General features: G+C 39.4%; 1 protein-coding gene across 2 annotated transcripts in view; it reads left to right on the top strand.

The window, feature by feature from the left end:
• The window catches only part of RELN (reelin), a 528348-nt gene that overhangs the window by 388929 nt on the left and 118377 nt on the right, over nt 1–21042 (top strand). For both annotated transcript variants that reach the window (XM_047096965.1, XM_047096964.1), the window contains exons 23-27: nt 4052–4189; nt 5517–5703; nt 13041–13246; nt 17796–17967; nt 18449–18649. In XM_047096965.1, coding sequence (XP_046952921.1) covers nt 4052–4189; nt 5517–5703; nt 13041–13246; nt 17796–17967; nt 18449–18649 — 904 coding nt within the window. The remainder of the gene's footprint in view (nt 1–4051; nt 4190–5516; nt 5704–13040; nt 13247–17795; nt 17968–18448; nt 18650–21042) is intronic.

Consider the following 21042-nt stretch of genomic DNA (forward strand, 5'->3'; position numbering starts at 1 on the left):
AAAAAATAGTGTTCAACTGGTTATTATCATTGTTTTTGGATTTATAAAGCTTTTTAAAAGCTCTGCTATAAGGATAAATTTCATTTATTGTCCTTGGTGTTCCTGATCATTTTGTGTATTATATTCATTTCAAACTTTTGCAAATACCATGTTTTACTCAAGCACTGGAGAGAGGGAGTGCAATTTAGTTTGAAACATCTTGCCTTTTGGCAAATCTTCGTTCTGCTGCTTTGACTGATGTATATGCAACTATCAATTGAATGCATACAAGCAAATGTGGTTCCCATGTTATCAAAGGTCTGTTAACTTTGGAAGATATGCTAGGTGGGACAACTTTCAGCAGAAATACCAACTATATATACACCTGCTCAGAGAAATAATATTGTATATGAACTGAGCATTTGTTACCCAATGAAAATTAATTTTGTTTTTATGAGAGACATTTACATAAGAACAGGGCCTAATGAGACCCAAACAGCTGTCAGTTGCTGACTTCATAAACAAACCTACGCCTAATGACTGAATGAGTTTCAGAATAATTGGGTAAATATAATTACAGTAACTCTGAAAGTGGAAAATACAATTTAGTCAGGCTTCATTTACCTTGATTCCTTAGCCTTGATACCTTGATACCTGTCAAGAGATGACTCAGTGGTAGTTTAATTCAGTTTAGAAGTTTATATGAGGGGGAAAAAATCAATTAAGACAAGACTGTCAAGTTTTGTTGCTTTGGGGAATCCATAGAGTTTGGACTTTAAGTGCAAGTCGACTTCATTTCATGATGCACACGGCACATCAAAGTGGTCCCACTTTCGGACCCAACCTGAAATACACAAGATGTTCCTTCCAAGATTGCTTAGATTTGAGGCAGGAAGGGGTTGGCAAATTAAATATTTGTATTGAGGGCAATATTTAGCAGTGATGCAACTGCAAATCAGTGAGATCACACCTTGTGTTCTCATGTGCGACCAGCTGGAGATTGCTCACACAACTAATTTTTTTTTCTCACTAAAAACAAAGCCAATATTCAACCTCTTCTTGCTTCCTTTTCTGTTAATTAACATCACATTAAACTGTGGATTGTAATTTTAAATGGAAGAATCCACTTTGAGCTTTTTATCTTCAGGAGATACTATCTTTTTCAAGAGTTCACAAGATGCACATAAGGATTAATTTACTTAGTCAAAGAATTTAGGATGTGTTTACATGTGACTGTTCAGAAGCATAAATAAACTGGGAAATCTAGGACAGATTTCTGAAACCTTCCAACCCCATTTTAATGTTTGAAATATCAAAACTTCAAAACAATGTGTTTCATGTAGACATGTGACTTTAAAGAAAATAAACCATCCTCAGTCAACAACCACCAGAACAATCACTAAATTTACGAGCTGGAAGGGATCTTAGAAATCAGTTTGTCCAGTCCCCTTATTTGAGAGGTGAGGAACTTAGAAAACCTGAAGGCTTAAATTCCTCACTAAAGGTCACACAGCTGATAAATTGCAGGGCTAGGGTCCAAGGGGTCAAGTCCCCAGACTCCTACCAAATTCTTTACTTCATTACCAAGAGAAGTCAGAAACAGGCTGCCCTTTCCTGGCCTGCTTTTCCATTCATTGACTCATTTTTTTAGCAGACATTTTTGGTACACCTACTTTATTCTGTTCCTGTGCAAACTATTGAGACTAAAGATGGCCCTCTCCCCAGAAGAGCTCACAATCTGAACACCTGTGGCCTTAGACTTGACTCAGATTACAAGCAGTCCTGAAAGCATGACGCAGTCCTTGGCATGACACTGATACATGAAACTTAATTGTCTTCTTTTCTGTAGGGCTCTGTGCTCTAAAACAATGTACCTACTTTTATAGTAGGAATTTCTTTTTTTTTTTTTTTTTTTTTTTATAATTTTTTTTTTCAACGTTTATTTATTTTGGGGACAGAGAGAGACAGAGCATGAACGGGGGAGGGGCAGAGAGAGAGGGAGACACAGAATCGGAAACAGGCTCCAGGCTCCGAGCCATCAGCCCAGAGCCCGACGCGGGGCTCGAACTCACGGACCGCGAGATCGTGACCTGGCTGAAGTCGGACGCTTAACCGACTGCGCCACCCAGGCGCCCCTATAGTAGGAATTTCTTAATGGAACTCTGGAAGTTGTGATGGCTGTTAGATTACAAATATAAATTATTACCATAGAGGAGGCGCATTCTTGTCATGGCACATATCATGACGAGCACTGATATGCAGCAATCGTGTGTCTACTGGAAGCATCTCAGTGAATCCTGGAATTATCCTACTAGGAATGAAAATGCAACATATTAGCCATAGATCATTGGTAAAATAAACAATAAAGGCTTAGCCTGGATTTTAACAATCTGTTACGTACTTAGGGAGTATTTAATATGTGGGTAATTGATGCAGTAGACATTAAGGGATCATTCTGAGCCATTAAGATCAAGTGTATGTGTAGGTAGTGTGCTCTGGGAGGGTTTAATCAATGGAACTGAGCCTGCACATTAATTCTGCGCATCTTTTTTGTTTTCTTTTGTTTTGCACTTTTGTTGGGCACCAAAAAGAACTAATCACAACCCCTGAAAATTTCTAGAGACAAAAAATATGATATGATTTTAAAAGAATGTTTTATGACGGTCAGTGAATGGCAACTTTCTTGAGCACAGTGAATGTGCTCTCAAAATTCCCTCTTTTTAGACTTTCTCTCTGGTTTAGATAAATCAAGGTCCCAAGTGTTTTCTGTGTACAATGGACTGTTTAACTTTTTGTTTCCACTTAACATCAGCTTGTCCATGAAACCAAAACAAGTTAATGTTTCAGAAATAATAAGCAGAATTTAGCACCCAGATGTTCTTACTTATAGTACATTGTAGCATGTCCCTCAACCCCAAAACAATACCCCCAAACTCAACTTTCATGTTCTATTGAGAGCTAACTGGAAGTTTTCCAATAACTACTGTTGTGTTTATCATAAGGAATAGTAGTAGTGTAATTTAAACACCTCACATTTTCATCTGTGAATGAGAGGCTCTTTCGTATATACCTTTTTTTAAAATATTCTTTCTTTTTTCCTTTCTTTTCCTAGCATCAAATCTCTGTGTAACAACAACTAAAAAATCTGATATTTTGTTTTTCTTTAAAATGTCACCAATTAAATTAAGATTGAGGTATATATCCAAACCACAAATTTCTTTTTAACTTTTCTTCATGATAAAATTGTTGAATTGGATAATGATTGAGCAGACATTAAACTACCAAAGAAAAATGATTGGCAGCAAAATACAAGTTCAGCCCTCTTGCACTGTTGGTGGGAATGCAAACTGGTGCAGCCACTCTGGAAAACAGTGTGGAGGTTCCTCAAAAAATTAAAAATAGACCTACCCTATGACCCAGCAATAGCACTGCTAGGAATTTACCCAAGGGATACAGGAGTACTGATGCATAGGGGCACTTGTACCCCAATGTTTATAGCAGCACTCTCAACAATAGCCAAATTATGGAAAGAGCCTAAATGTCCATCAACTGATGAATGGACAAAGAAATTGTGGTTTATATACACAATGGAGTACTACGTGGCAATGAGAAAGAATGAAATATGGCCCTTTGTAGCAACATGGATGGAACTGGAGAGTGTGATGCTAAGTGAAATAAGCCATAGAGAGAAAGACAGATACCATATGGTTTCACTCTTATGTGGATCCTGAGAAACTTAACAGGAACCCATGGGGGAGGGGAAGGAAAAAAAAAAAAGAGGTTAGAGTGGGAGAGAGCCAAAGCATAAGAGACTCTTCAAAACTGAGAACAAATTGAGGGTTGATGGGGGGTGGGAGGGAGGGGAGGGTGGGTGGTGGGTGTTGAGGAGGGCACCTTTTGGGATGAGCACTGGGTGTTGTATGGAAACCAATTTGACAATAAACTTCATATATTGAAAAAAAAATACAAGTTCCAGGAAGTTCCGTTATCTGAAAGATTCTGAACTCTGACATTCTTTGTGCTGCCACGTGTCAGTTAAAATATTGGATTTATTACCATACCTTGTTTCTAGGTCCAGTGCCACCCGCTTCCGCTGGAGTCAGAGCTATTACACAGCCCAAGACGAGTGGGCTTTGGATAACATTTACATTGGGCAGCAGTGCCCAAGTATGTGCAGTGGGCATGGCTCATGTGACCACGGTATGTGCAGGTATGTATGCCACCAAGTGTGATTGTGTGCTTCTCAGGATTTGTGTTTAAGTGTCGTTTTGGGTTTTTTTGTTTTTGTTTTTGTTTTGTTTTTGAGAGAGCATGAATTGGGGAGGAGTAGAGAGAGAGGGGGACAGAGAATCCCAAGCAGGCTCCGTGCTGACAGCAGCAAGTCTGAGGGCTCGAACCCACGAACCATGAGATCATGAGCTGAGCTGAAGTCAGACACTCAACCGACTGAGCCACCCAGATGTCCCAGAATTTGTGTTTAGAGGGATACCATAGCAGTTGTCCTCAGAGTTGTATGGACAGACTAATAAATAATGAAATAGCCAAAAGAAAAGGATCCTCCTTTCTGTTCTTATTTCAGATGTAAAAGATGTTGTTACATTTGAAAAAGTTTTTTTTTAATGTTTATTTATTTTTGAGAGAGAGGAGAGACAGAATCTGAAGCAGGCTCCAGGCTCTGAGCTGTCAGCACAGAGCCCAACACGGGGCTCAAACCCATGAGCCGTGAGACCATGACCTGAGCTGAAGTTGGACGCTCAACTGATTGAGCCACTCAGGCGCCCCAAGCTGTTGTTACATTTAAGTAAAGTCTGAAGCCATATATTCTAAACTTCAAAATCTAACAAAAGACCAGGCCTCCTGGGTATAACTTTCAGAGTTTATTAATTAACCCCAAAGTCCTCTTTGGGAAACAAGAGCCTTGCTATTGTTTCCCTTTCCTTCCTCTGACACTCTTAAAGCACCTGTCAGACAGCTGCTACACGCTGTCTTATGTCACTTCAAGAGAAGCTCAAGGTTGTGGGCAGGGGGCCATGGTGATTATCGCTAATGAGGATGAGATAGGAACACAGTTAAATACTCAAAGACTCTAAAAGAGATGTAATTTAATCAGAAAAGGGAGCTATTAAACGTGGCCAGAGCTACATGTTGGATGAACAGACAAATATTTATATGTGACTTTGAAGACTATATGTGACTTTGAGGAAAATCCCACTCTTCTTCTCCCCAGCCACCAACACACACACACACACACACACACACACACACACACACACACATCCTTCTTCATTACTGCTTGATGCCTCAGTTCTGTTATAGCACTGTTTCTTTTAAGGATTCAGTCCTTTTGTTCTTGCTGTTCGGTGTCTGTTAAAACCTGAAGGTTGTCACTACCACATACACAGATTGACACTGGAGAAATATCTAGTGTGGATGCTAAGGTCTGAGCAAAAGTGAGACATAGGAAATGCTTCAGGTGCGTGGCCTTGGCATTCACAGAGGAGACTGTGACTTGTTTGTTTGGCCTTCCTCTCTCATAGGTGTGACCAGGGGTACCAAGGCACCGAATGCCACCCAGAAGCGGCTCTTCCTTCCACGATTATGTCAGATTTTGAGAACCAGAATGGTTGGGAGTCTGACTGGCAAGAAGTTATTGGGGGAGAAATTGTAAAACCAGAGCAAGGGTGTGGGGTCATCTCTTCTGGATCGTCTCTGTATTTCAGCAAGGTAAGAGCTGGGGATAAAGGTATGACTAAGGTCTGAGAATGCATGATCAGGAGAATATGTGATTTATGGAGCAGTCTGAACTCAGAAGGTACAAACATGAGGTAGTTTTATTCCCCCCAGCCCACATTACTTGCTTTTAAATTCGTTTGTCAAATTCCTACCCCTTAAGTACATTTGGCAAACTCCTGTAGTTTTATGATTGTTTTTGGTTACTACAAATCCAGCTTAGGTCGGTTTAAAGTCCCTGCCCTTCTTTTACCGGATTTAAATCCAATCGCCTTCCTTTCCTGCTGTGCCAGCCGGGCTTCTGTCTTGAGTGTCTTTGAGTGGGGCAGGGACTTGGTGTCTTCTTGCCCCAGCATTGGAGGATGTGTGAGCGTGTGGCCCATGGGTGAGGGGTGAGTGGTGGTGGAGAAGGTGAAGCCTAGAGATTAAGAGCAGCAGCTGCCTGCTGCAGGCAGAATCTGCCGCTTGGCAGCTGTGTGACTTTGAGCAAATCCCATAACCTCTGTATGACTCGGCTTCCTCATTTGTACAGTGGAACTAATAAGAGGATCCTACCTCATTAGTCTTCACACAGGGTAAGTGAGTTAGCACTTGCAAATCACGTACAATGCCCGACACATAGCACTCGTACAAGGATTTGTGAAATTTGCCAATCTGTTAATCTCAAGAATGATTGGAGGAAGGAGGGATAGTGGTGAGGTTTGGGGACATGCACAGCCATCCATGTTGAACATTGAGTTTGGTGGCTGCTGGTGGCATCTGCTAATACAGGACTGTCTTAGTCAATTCAGACTACTATCATTAAAAATACCATAGATTGGGTGGCTTAAGTAGGAAACTTTTTTTTCTCAGTTCTGAAAGGTTTGTGAAGTCCCAGATGAAGGCACCAGCAGATTCAGTGTCTGATGAGGGCCTGCTTCCCGGTTTGTAGATGGACATCTTCTCATTGTATCCTCACATGGTGGAGAGAGCACCAAGAGAAAAATCAGGCTGTCTTGTATCTCTTTTTTTTTTTTTTTGGTTTATGTTTTCATTTTTTAATGTTTATTCTTGACACAGAGATTCAAAAGAGTGTGTGAGCAGGTGGGGGTCAGAGAGAGAGGGAGACACAGAATCCAAAGCAGGCTCCAGGCTCTGAGCTGTCAGCACAGAGTCCAATGTGGGGCTCACCCACCAACCATGATATCATGACCTAAGCTGAAGTCTGATGCTCAACTGACTGAGCCACCCAGGCGCCCCTTGTGTCTCTTCTTATAAGGACACTAATACCATCATGAGGGCTCCACTCTCATAATCTAATAACCTGACAAAGGCCCACCATCCCTTTAGAGGTTAGGCTTTCAACATACGGATTTGGGGGCACATAAACATGAAGTCTACAATGGACACTGTGTAGAAGTTTTTCTTTCTTTTGAATGTTTTTTTTTTTTGAGAGGGAGAGAGTGTGTGTGTGTGTGCACAAACAGGGGAGGGGCAGAGAGAGAGAGGGAGACAGAGGATCCGAAGCAGGCTCTGCACTGACAGCAGAGAGCCCAGTTAGGGGCTTGAACTCATGAACTGCGAGATCATGACCTGAACTGAAGTCAGACACTCAACCGACTGAGCCACCCAGGTGCCCCAGAGGTTTTTCTCGCAGTGTTTGTCTTCACTAGTGGCAGCACCAGTTTGGGCAGACAAGTCAGTAGACACCAACTGGGAACAAAGGTGTCCACTGGAATCTGTAAGACTGATTCTCATGGAACATCCCCAACCCATGTTGCTTGGTCAGCAATGGGGAAGGGGGAACCACCTTCCTCTCCTCCCTTGCTACCGTCTAGGCAGGACATTACTTTCATTCTCCCTCCTCCAATTCGTCTCTTTATATAGTTCTCAAAAGGACTGGGGAGGGAGCAGGTCCACTTCTCCAACCTGAGCTACATGTCTAACCCTACTAATGAGCAGCTCCCTATAGAATGTGAGATGCTTAGGGGCACCAGGGTGGCTCAGTCAGTTGAGCGTCTGACTTCGGCTCGGGTCATGATCTTGCAGTGTGAGTTCGAGCCCTGCGTCGGGCCCTGTGCTGACAGCTCAGAGCCTGGAGCCTGCTTCAGATTCTGTGTCTCCCTCTCTCTCTGCCCCTCCCCCACTCATGCTCCATCTCTCTCTCTCTCTTTGTCAAAAATAAAAATAAACATTAAAAAAAATTTTAGAATGTGAGGTGTTTAAAACCACATCTTTCCATTAAGGACTATAGCCACCAATTCTAGGACAACTGGAAATGTCCCAGTCTGCATCACAAATACACAGGTGTGGGTGATATACTGTAGGGCTGATATGTTGTGGAATCTGGGAAGAAATCCAAAATAAGTCAATTTATGCAAATGCAAAAATAGGTACAGGTTTTGTTTTGATGCAGGTGCAGAACAAAGAATCAGCCAGCAAACAAGATAGAGAATGATAGAAAATCAGGGATGGATTCCATTTAATGATATTTCCTATCCATTGACATTGAACATCCGCCGGGTATTATTATTAGAGATGATAGTCCACAAGCAACCAGTATACGTTGCATAGATCTGGATACACTGTATAATTGCTCAGAAGTGGGAAGATAGTGTCTCCGTAAGCATCAATTTTAAAATAAGATTATGAATCCTTAACCAATATGTACCAAACATCCCAGTACACATGCGTGTGTACAGATATTTTATTTTTTTAATTTTTTTTAACATTTATTTTATTTTTGAGACAGAGAGAGAGAGAGAGAGCATGAACGGGAGAGGGTCAGAGAGAGGGAGACACAGAATCTGAAACAGGCTCCAGGCTCTGAGCTGTCAGCACAGAGCCCGACGCGGGGCTCAAACTCACGGACCGCGAGATCATGACCTGAGCTGAAGCCGGCTGCTTAACCGACTGAGCCACCCAGGCGCCCCCATACACAGATATTTTAAACACAGAAAGATTATATATCAATATGTATGTACTTAATTCAAGGTGATCTCTGTTGTCAGACTACCTGGATCTGTACCTAGGCTCCAAAACTCATTAGCTCATTCATCTTGCAGACTTCCACATCTTTCTGTACCTTAGTTTTCTCTATTGTAGAGCGGGATGTTGGGACCATTGGTGGGTTAATGAAGGTAAAGAATAAAGAGTCATGTGGGGCACATAGAAATCATTCAGTAAGTGTTAGCTGTCACAATTACATTTTATGAGAGTGTATTTAAAATTTATATCATTAGGGGCACCTGGGTGGCTCAGTCAGTTGAGTGTCTGACTTCAGCTCAGGTCATGATCTCATGGTTTGTGGGTTCGAGCCCCACATCTGTGCCGATGGCTTGGAGCCTGGATCCTGCTTCAGATTCTGTATTTCTCTCTCTCTCTCTGCCTCTCCCCTGCTTGTGCTTTGTCTCTCAAAAATAATAAATAAACATTTAAAAAATTATGAAAAAAATTAAAAATTTGTACCATTAAATATTTCTATCTATATGCCCTGCCACTAACTTAAAACCAGCATTTCAAAAGTAAAATCATTCTCTTCCCTTCCCAATCCAGCCTTTTCCCTATATTTTTGTCAGAATATCTGAAGAGCATTTTTTTTTCTTTTTTCTCTTATATCAGTAGATCTGTTTTGAATTCTAAGTGAGACAAACTAGCTTAAGCAAAAAAGGGGAAATTTGGTTCATGTAATCAGAACACAGGGAGGGCTTATATGAAGCTGGCCTCAGAGATACCTGGAACCAGAAACTCAAATGCCCACAGAACTCTCTCCTCTATTTTCAGGTCAGCTGTCATTATGAGAGTGGTGCCAGGACCACAGAGCTTTCTAAGCAGCTCTGTAGAAACATCTAGGGAAGGTTTCTGATTGGCCAGTCACAGTGTCTGGAGGAATGACATACTCTGATTGGCAGAGCCAGAGTCATATGCTCACTGCTTTAGCACAGAGGTGGGATACACAATTTGGCAGCCCCTACCAGCCAAAGCAGTAACCCAAAGGAAAGGTTCCTTAGCCCAATTGCAAACCACCCTAAACCTAAAACGTGCTTCTATTCTGTCCCTCTTTGATCAATCAGGGTGCTTTCCAGTACTGCTGCCCTAACTACACCTCTTATTTTTTGAAACATCAGACTTCTGCTCCAAACAGAAATTTCTCCTCCCCATCCCAGGTTTCGATAATTTCCTTGTCTTTGTTTAATCTCCACTGCCTACCATCATGCCTTCTACTGTCTCTGTATCCCTATAAACCTTGTAAACGTCCTGCTCAAATCCTGCTTCTCCATGGAGCTTTGTGGCATGATGACTACACTGCTCTCTCCTTTCTTTGAATTCCTCCCTCACTTGTGTTCTATTCATAGATAGATCATAGTTTTATTTTTATTTTCATAGTACCCAGAAAGATGCTGAATCCTACTGACTGAGCCAAACTCTAGATAAGGTGTTCAACTCAGAAATGCATGCCATGAGCTAGGCATGTACAAATCAACAAGTACCTTGAGACTGAATAGATTATAGAATTGATAGATGATCATATGACCAAGTGGGATTCAACAAGGAATAGAATTTGGTCTGCTGCCCTAATTGTCATTATTGTCACTACACGTATTTGTGAACTCTCCTTCCAAGTTTGTTTTCCTATTGTGTATGGTGTAATTGGCACCCAATAATTCTTGTTGAAAAGAAAGGAAGGAAGGAAGGAAGGAAGGAAGGAAGGAAGGAGAAAAGAAAGAAAGAAAGAAAGAAAGAAAGAAAGAAAGAAAGAAAGAAAAAGAGAAAGAGAGAGAGAGAAAGAAAGAAAAAAAAAGAAAATTAGAAAGCAGGAGGTTTTAAAGAAATGGTTGTTTTCGGGACACCTGGGTGGCTCAGTTGATTAAGCATCCTGCTCTTGATTTTGGCTCAGGTCATGATCTCACAATTGTAAGATCAAGCTCCATGTCAGGCTCAGTGTGAAGCAAGGAGCCTGCTTGGGATTCTCTCCCTCTCCCTGTCTATCTGCCCCTCTCTGGTCATGCTCTTTCTCTTTCTCTCTCTCTCTCTCTCAAAATAAATAAATAAATTTAAGAAAAAAAAAAAGAAATGGTTGTTTTCAAGTAAATATAGAAATATTTTTCTAGTAGCATTTTGACTAGAGAATATTTTAATGGGAGGCAAATGTAAAGTTTTATGAAATGTTTTAGAGGTTGTGTTATGAAGTCTCTAGATTCTGAAGACATTGCCTTTAAAATGTTTTATTTTATCTAAACCCTTAAAGCAGTGAGCCATTTTAACCTAGAATGTTGGAAGGAAATTGGATGGTATTTTTACATTCCAAAAATGAGGAGATCCATAACCTAGTACTTTAACACACATGCGTGCGCACATTAGATGTGTATATCTCTACACTTACACACACATAAATACATTGATAATAGTAGAATAGAAAAACCGCAAGGCATGTTGTTACATCAGATTCTAAATTCTGACAAAAAGTTTGCCGTAAGCCATTTCCTTTTTCTTTTTTATCTCCCTTTAAAACAATGTTCAGCATTTCAGGTCACTGAACAAAAGAAAATGATCTGTGCTATTCTCTAGGAAAAAACACCTTCAGTGCCAAACTAAGCATTTGTATGATATTTTCTACCATTTACAAAAATCTCACAAAACCCTTTCAAAACCTTTGTCAACCAACACCATAGTCTCCTGGAAAAAAAGCACTACTCTGTGAATTTCACAATAGACCAATCATTCCAATCAGCTAATTGTGATAATTGGATTTTTTATAATTCTCCTCACCTTAGATCTTTGTCCTTCTGGCTCATTTCCACATGCCAAATTTTTATAGAAGTTTTCTGGATTGGAATTAACTAGCTAGGTTCTATAGTTTTTCTTCTTAAAATCATTCTTCCTGTAATGATCCTGAGGCATGAAAATTCTAGGCCAGATTATAATAACCTCTGAGGTGTTTCTCACTTACAATATCTCAAATCAACAAAAATAAAAGTTAAAAGCATACATAACACGTTGAAAATGCCTATTACTTTTAGGATTTTCTCAAATATGTACTTAAAATTGAGAATTCCAAAGAATAAGTTCTTGTCTCAGGATTAACTTCAGTTCTCATTTTGCTGCTCCCTCGTTTGTTTTGGAGTCTCTTAATTGGCTTTAGATTTATCAGGAACAGTGTAGTGTTTTAATTATCCCCAAGTATTTCCCCTGTGACTTCTAATAACTGAAACCCTTTCTTAATTAACTTAGTGGATTAGAATCGGGTTTAAATTATAAGTCTGAGGGATGTTTTTCTCTATACTATGTATCCTATCTCAATTTTTCTTCCTGGCTTTTAATTGAACTCCTTGGGAGCTCTCCAAGACCAATTCAGTGCAGTCTATGGATTAGCTTTGGCGTTACCTCTGGGTGGAAGAATCTCATGGGCAAACCGTTTTTCAGTCCCATTAGTGCGAAGCCATTTATGCAAAACAGGAATGACAACAAACCTTGTCAATTTGAGTCTAGTACTTCACCACATGACTGTGACATGTAGGGGACACACTGAGCAAAGGAAGCAGGTTGAGGATATTTTCAACATTTTTTGAGACACAAAGAGACCATTTCATGGTCACAAAAACTTACTGAAATGGTCCCTCCCACCCTCTCTGTTACCAAGAAAGAGACAGAGAGAGAGACTGACCAGGAGCCTCAGAGACTGTGTACACTTTCTTTTTGTCAAAAAGTTATTATTTTGCATGTTTCACTTTAATTCCCAGGGAGGAGGGGGGTCAGGGCCTATCTCTGGAGAGGATGTTCCCTCAGCAAGACATGCCATGTGCTAGGCAAATTACATGCAACATCTATTTCATCTAATTGTCACAGCACCCTATAAGGAAGGTATTATTACCCATATTGTTTCTTTGAGGAAAAGAAAAGCTCAGAAAGGTCACACAGCTAGTGAACAGCATGAATAATGGTCTAAAATTCCAACCCAATTCCAACTGATTTCAAAGTATATGGTCTTTCTTCTCCACTACTCTGCCTGGAAAAGATTTACAAAGCAAATACATGGAGTGTTTTAATTAAAATTAATTTTGCTTTATTTTTAGAGACTTTCAAATACTCTTTGGTATAATTAGCAGTTCCCTAGGGTCTCATAACCAAGTCTGGGAATCAATGATGCAGAGACTAATCAAATGTATTCAGGAACAGTTACCATAACCAGAGCAGAGACTTAAATGGCACAACTTGCTCCTCTCAACAGTATGATGGGAACAAAATCATCTCCACCTGATGCTAGGATGTGCCTATGATCTTGAAACTGAAATGACAGAATGCCAAAGAGCCCCCAGATGATTGAATCTGTGGTTCTTCTGTCTTTTGGAAAGGCTGGGAAAAGGCAGCTGGTGAGCTGGGATCTGGACACCTCTTGGGTCGACTTTGTCCAGTTCTACATCCAGATTGGTGGAGAGAGCGCTGCGTGCAACAAACCCGACAGCAGAGAGGAAGGCGTCCTCCTTCAGTACAGCAACAATGGGGGCATCCAGTGGCACCTGCTGGCAGAAATGTACTTCTCAGACTTCAGCAAACCCAGGTAACCACCCCTGATGGCCTTCCACTGGTTTCCAGGAACAGTAAAGAGTTCAGTTTTCTTGAGCTGTTTCTCGAATGTTAACTATTGCAAATGTAGACAGACTCATTAGATTCTGACATAAATGATAGCCCAGTATATAAAAATTTCATTTCATTTGTTTATGGACAAAAAGCACTCATGTTCATGTTTGAATTTTTAAAGAATTTGGGGAAAATTGTGACTAGAGGAAAAGACAACAGAACAGTTTTCCCAAAGAAACTGCATGATATACGGATGTTCCAAGCTCACATTTCCAGTTTGCAGGTTTTGTGAATGCACACACAATATATATATATATATATGCATACATTTATATATTAACATCTGGATATGGATATAGGTGTTCATTGGTTAGATTTAACAGCAAGATGGATTTTATTAAAAGTTTTCAAGGGTGCCTGGGTGGTTAGGTTCTGACTTCTGCTCAGGTCACGATCTCATGGTTCGTGGGTTCAAGCAAGCCCTGCGTCGGGCTCTGTGCTGACAGCTCAGAGCCTGGAGCCTGCTTCAGATTCTGTGTCTCCCTCTCTCTGTGCCCCTCCCCGGCTCACACTCTGTCTCTCTCTCAAAAATAAATAAACATTAAAATTTTTTTTAAGTTTTCATATTAGCACCAGAGCTAGTCCTGGACAAAATATGAATGAATCTGTGGGGCTCAGATTTCTGAAATTTTTTACTGACCCATCCCTGTCTTGATTTTCATGCAAGGAGGAAATATATAATATCTTAGACAATAACTCTTAAGGAGTTTGGGAAAATGACTCGTGTTTAATACTAATCCCTATACCAGACAATCAATGTGTTTTTCTATATTTAAATTTAGTTATTTTACAATTACATAGCATTTTGAAATTCTGTATTTATACTTTATATTTTATATGTGTCATTAAAATCTATTCAAGGATATCATTTTTAGAGTATTCCTCTTATAATCTCATGTTTGTACTTTAACAAAGAGACAGAATTTTTCTTTATATGTTCACCACCAACCCATTTTAAGTTTTAACATCCTATTTGGCATTTTACAACTGAACTTTGTTTTATTGAAGAAAAATATTATTGAAGACTCTGTAGGTTCAGTTCTTACAAATTAAATTATTTTAAACATACTGTATAACAGAGAGCTATTTTGTAGCTTGAAGATTTAGAAGTTTGTTCTTTTAAAACACTGAGTTACTTAAAGGTGACATAACTTTCCATAATATAACATAAGTAGCCATGCAGATAGACCAACCAAAAGTACTTCTTCTGAGAAACACTGAGAGAATCTAAAACCAGAGAAGAGCCAGGGTGCCTTGGTGGCTCAGTCAGTTAAGTGTCCAACTTCAGCTCAGGGTTCCTGGGTTCAAGCCCCCTATCAGGCTCTATGCTGACAGTTCAGAGCCTGGAGCCTGCTTCAGATTCTGTCTCCCTCTCTCTCTGCCCCTCCACTGTTCATGCTCTGTCTCTGTCTCTCTGTCTCTCTTTCTCTCTCACAAAAATAAATAAAACATTAAAAACATTTTTTTAATAAAAATAAAAAAATTAAACCAGAGAAAAGCCAACTTGGGTAAAATGAGAGACATAACATCCAGGGAGAATGTCAGGAATGGTGTGTGGGAAATGGGACCTGGTGAGATTTCCTCCAGTACAAGGAAGAGGGAATTCATAATGGTGCCAAACTAGCTGAAACAACAATTTAAAATAATGGAAATTACTTTTTCCAAATAATATCATTGGCAATCTGGAAATTATTCAGCATTCAGTAAAGTGACTGAAGTACTGTATAGACAAACAGAAGTTCAGTAGTTTTTTCAGATTTCATAAATATTCAGTTTTGATTTATGGGAATTTTTCTTTAGGACCAGACTGTTTCACCACATTATCAAAGAGTTCTATGACACTAAAAATGGTTGGGAAATTTTGAGTTGGAAGATATCAGGAAAAGACCCCGTTCATGGTGGCAAATACATAAATATAAGGACTAATTTTAACAAACAATACTAAGCATCTGTGTAAAGAAGACTACAAAATTTCCTTCAGAGATATAATAGAAGACAAATAAGTGGAAAATAATATAACATCTCTAGATAGGAAAACTAAAGATTGTGATATGCAGATACTTCTTAATTTATGTTTCATGCAATTCCAATCAAAATCTTAGTGGAATTTGGAGGTGGGGAAGGACTTTGTATCTAGACATATAAACTGGCAAAAATAGCTTAAACTTTTGGGGAAAAAAGAGAGGAATGCCCCACATGATATTAAAACACACTGTATAACCTAAGGTATTTGAATGGTGCATGGATAGACAGAAACAGTGAACCAAATAGATCACCCAGAAGTTGGCTCAGATGTGTGTAAAATCTTGTATATTAAAAAAAAATAAAAGACACATCAACTATCAATGAGAAAGAAGTGGTTATTCAAACAAGCAGTGTTAGAAAAAAATGGGTAGGCTCTAGGGGAAAATTATCTATTAGATCATTACCCTACCCCATCAAAAACTGTTAAAGACTGGTTAAAGATTTAAACATTTAAGTTACTTTCTGATCTTAGAGATGTAAACTTCCTAAACACAAATTCAGTGGAAGAATTAACAGAGGAAAGGGCTACTTATGTAGAAATATACTACGTGCGAATGTGTAACTACATACACATGTAACACATACCTGTCAAAGAAAACAAAGAAGTTAAAGAGAAGAAAGACTGAGAAAATATTTGCAACCAATATGAGAAACAGAGGATTGATGTTCCTGTAAAGATTATCGAAAACACCAGTAAGATCCCAATTTTAAAAAATGGGTGAAAGAAATGAGTAGATGTTACAAAAGAGAAAACACAGAGGTTTAATGAAATATGAATAATAGCCAATGTCTGTTGCAATAAAAAAGATATCATTTTTCATCAGTCCGGTGGTCATTTTTTAATGATAACACCAGTGCTATTTCCACATGGGAGCAGCAAGACAGGTCATTCTGCAAACCGTATGACTCTTCCAGGAAGAAATTTGGAAAAATCAGGAGCCTTAAACATGACTAGTTTATTCAACCTGGTAATTTCATGTCTAGGAATTATTTGTAAATCTTTCTAAACCTTTCTAAATTATTTCTAAAGAAATAAACCGAGTTATAGCTGTACACATAAAGGTTTTCAACACAGAATTATTTATAACAGAGAGAAGTAAAATAAACAATAGTATGTCTGTGTCATGAAAATATATAGACAGTAAAATGATCTTAAAAAATAACTATACGGGGCGCCTGGGTGGCGCAGTCGGTTAAGCATCCGACTTCAGCCAGGTCACGATCTCGCGGTCCGTGAGTTCGAGCCCCGCGTCAGGCTCTGGGCTGATGGCTCAGAGCCTGGAGCCTGTTTCTGATTCTGTGTCTCCCTCTCTCTCTGCCCCTCCCCCATTCATGCTCTGTCTCTCTCTGTCCCAAAAATAAATAAACATTGAAAAAAAAAATAACTATACTGACACGAGGATGTGCATATGACATAATATGAAATTTCAAACTGTAGGATGCTGAATTATACATATATTTCACCTATAGGAAAGATTACATGCTTTAATGATACATCAAGATGTTAGCACAAGTCAACCCCATGCAGAAGATTATGGGTGATTTTCTGTTTCATTTGTTTTTATTTAAAAAAAATGTTTCTTCTTAATGTTTATTCATTTTTGAGAGAGAGAGAGAGAGAGAGAGAGAGAGAGAATGAGAGCAAGCCGGGGAGGGGGCAGAGAGAGAGAGAGGGAGACACAGAATCCAAAGCAGGCTCCAGGCTCCAAACTGCCAGCACAGAGCCCGACGTGGGGCTCAATTCCACGAACCGTGAGATCGTGACCTGAGCCAAAGTCCAACGCTTAGTCAACTGAGCCACACAGGCGCCCCATCATTTTTAATGCATAGTAAAATGAAATGGTTTGGAAAAAATTATAATGCTATTTTAATGTAATAATATACAGAGGAACAGTTTTTTCGAGGTATTTCTTAAAAATGTTATGCCGTTGTCATGGTAATCAAAAGGTTCAGTAAATCAGACTTAGGAGAAATATCTGCCTCAAAAAGTTGTAATTCCAAATGGAATAAACATGGCCAGGACTAAACGGACTTACAACTTTAAACCTCTTGATCTGATCTGTCTAAACTTAAAAAATATATATCAAGAGATCAGGGGTGCCTGCGTGGCTCAGTCGGTTAAGCATCAGACTTCAGCTCAGGTCATGATCTCACGGTTTGTGTATTCAAGCCCGCATCGGGCTCTATGCTAACAGCTCAGAGCCTGGAGCCCACTTTGGATTCTGTGTCTCCCTCTGTGTCTGCCCCTCCCCTGTTTTGTCTCTCCCTGTCTCTCAAAAAAAAATTTATATATATATATATATATATATATATATATATATATATATATCAAGAAATCAAACAAAACTAAACTTTCTCTTGTTGCTACTCTTGTTATTTAAACAGCTGCTAAGAAGAAAAACAGCCTTTCCTTTCCCAGCCGTAAATGATTTCCTTTTATGCAGATTCGTCTACCTGGAACTTCCAGCTGCCGCTAAGACCTCTTGCACAAGATTCCGCTGGTGGCAGCCTGTGTTCTCAGGGGAAGGCTACGATCAGTGGGCAGTCGATGACATCATCATTCTGTCAGAGAAACAAAAGCAGGTCATCCCCATTGTGAACCCGACTTTACCCCAGGTATCTTTCCTGTGCCTGAACTCCAAGAAGACAGGATTATAAAAATAGATGGGATTACAGAATTCCTCACTTCCCCCAAAGATTGATTGCTTGACCCTGGAATATAAGCTTTATAAGTAACATAAGTTTTCTGTGTTTGTAGTTACTTTTTTACACTTAATCGTTTTATTTTCTCTCTATGCTACTACTTCACAGATTATTTAGATATTTTTAAAAAATGGCTAGGAAGTCTGGCCAAGACATCAAGCACAATTATTAATGTGTTTATAAAATTAGATATACAGTGGCAAAATATTTTCAGTGGTTAGATCATCAGGAAAAAGGGCTTATGGCATTAAAAAAATAATAATTTAGAGATTCTGCTGTGTTTTCCTAGCAATACAAATCGTACATGGCCCTGCATGTCATAAACTGAAAATTCCTTTCTTGTTTTCAAAGCTATCAAATTGCCTTTCTGTGTTGTCTGTATTGTTTCTAATAGAACTTTTATGAGAAGCCAGCTTTTGATTACCCTATGAATCAAATGAGTGTGTGGTTGATGTTGGCCAATGAAGGAATGGTTAAAAATGAAACTTTCTGCTCTGCCACACCATCAGCCATGGTATTTGGAAAATCGGATGGGGATCGCTTTGCAGTAACTCGAGATTTGACTCTGAAACCTGGATATGTTCTACAGTTTAAGGTATTTATGCACAGACTTCTTCCCAGGGCAGGTAAAAGAGCAAACCGTCTCCCAGACTCATAAGTGACATCGAAAGAACACAAATTTTTCAAACTCTCTTGAAGAAGGGACTCACTTGAACAAAGGTTCAGCATTCTTAGAATGGCAAAGCTCTTTATTTAGCTTTACCCACAATGAAAAAAACTGGTCAGGTTGAAAACTGACCTTTAGATTTTCTATCTGATTATGACTTAATGAATCCCATGCTTCTGAAGGGTAAGAGAGTTCTCTTTTTCAATTTGCTAATGCTTTGGGGACTTAGGAGTTATTTTGTGTTTTTACTATAGGATTTTCAAACAACTTCCCTTCCTTTGATTCAGTAAATTTATACCTTAATGATCACTGCTTTCTTAAAACCTTGCTGTTTTTCAGCACTGTGATAACATGTCTACACATATAGGAGTGCCTGGGTGGCTCGGTCAGTTAGGCGTCCAACTCTTGGTTTCGGCTCAGATCCTGATCTCCCAGTTTGTGAGATTGAGCCCTGTGTCAGGCTCTGCACTGACAGCGTGGAGCCTGCTTGGGATTCTCTCTGTATACTGTCTCTGCTTCTCCCCGACTAGGGCTCGCTCTCTCTTGTCTCTGTCTCTCAAAATAAATAAATAAACATTAAAAAAAAAACACCAAGAACATGTCAACATGTATAGCAAGTATTTACTCTGACAAGCTCTTTTTTCAGAAGCCTAATCAAAATTTCATTTTGTTTATAATAAAATCCCACTGGTGAATTCTGGGGTCGAAAGTAATGCAGTTTTAATGAGCTAGCACAACTACATGGTCCTTACGTAACGGCAGGATGCAGATGGTAAATAATTTACAAATGGAATTATTCAAGAGATCAGATGTTTATAGGCAGCTCTTCAAATATGATTTCCACAGGTCTGTAAACAAGAAAGTTAGTCATAAATAAAATGATTAGTGAAATGTTATTCTTCTCTGTTTAGAGTTTGATGCTAAACTACAGTGGAAAAACCATTAACAGCAGTATACGACTCTATATTAATGTGTTGGTACTGCCTAAAAATGGTAACAAAATAATGGCAATAGCAAAATAGCAAAATAATACCTTGCTGGAATACTATGCTCTTTCTCACTTGACACCTTCTCAATTTCATTAATCACAAAATCACAATACTGTAGGTGTTAAAATCTGCAAGATGGCATTCTGGTGTTTAAAAAATCTAAATCAGGGGGCGCCTGGGTGACTCAGTTAAGCATCCAACTATGGCTCAGGTCATGATCTTGTGGTTGGTAGGTTCAAGCCCTGCATCAGGCTCTATGCTGACAGCTCAGAGCCTCGAGCCTGCTTCGGGTTCTGTGTCTCCCTCTCTCTCGGCTCCTCCCCCACTCATGCTCTGTCTCTGTATCTCTCTCTCTCTCTCTCTCTCTCTCTCTCAAAAGTAAGCATTTTAAAAAATTACAAATAAAATAAAATTAAAAATCTAAATCAAGAAAACATTATGAAATGTTTCAAGTACTTAAACAACCAGCAAGAATGCACAATGCCTAAGATAATCTCAATTCTCAAATGACACCAGCAGAAGACTTTTGATTGTTGCTATTAATTGATAATAGATATGTAATATGGGTCATTTGGGGATTGATGATTAATGTGACAAGAACTTGGTGTCATTTGTACAAAGTGCTGGTACATTTTTGTAATGCATGCCATTTGTCAAACACTAGTTGTTAAGGATATAGACATGAAAAATATGGCCCTGGCCCTCAAGGAACTCAGAAATTAGGAAGTGAGCCAGAAGAGAGAACAGTAATTCTCACAAGAGTGTTGTAGTAGAAATAGGCTCTGGGTGGTATGAGAGTACCTGGCATATTGCCTGGCGTGTGGCAGATGCTCCAAAAACATCTGTCAGTTGGAAGGATGGATGGATGGATAGATGGATGGATGGATGGATGGATGGATGGATGGATGGATGGAAGGATGGATGGAGGGAAGGATGGATGGATAGACAGATGGATGGATGGAAGGATGGATGGATGGAAGGATGGATGGATAGATGGATAAGTTGAAATGAAAGGTCTCTGGAAATACAGACTTAGCCAGATGAACAATGGAAGGGGAAGAATTCCAGTTAGAGGGAACAGAATGTGCAAATATACAAAAATAAATGAAAGTGCAAATTAGAAATGAAAATTTGGAAACTCTTAGGATGTGTGCCACAAAGTTGAGAGAGAAAGTTGATCCTCGTTACCTTTATATGGTACGTTAAGCCACTTGGACATTAACCCAAGAGCAGTGAGTCATGGAAGGGTTTTAATACATTAAGTGCAAGAATCAGACCCGTTTTAGAAAGATCCTTCCAGCAGCAGTATAGGTGTCGACTTAACAAGAGGAG

This window comes from Lynx rufus, unplaced genomic scaffold, assembly GCF_022079265.1.
Source record: "Lynx rufus isolate CCGP_SWC_20201006 ecotype Redwood Valley unplaced genomic scaffold, mLynRuf1.p SCAF_4, whole genome shotgun sequence".
NCBI lineage: Eukaryota > Metazoa > Chordata > Mammalia > Carnivora > Felidae > Lynx > Lynx rufus.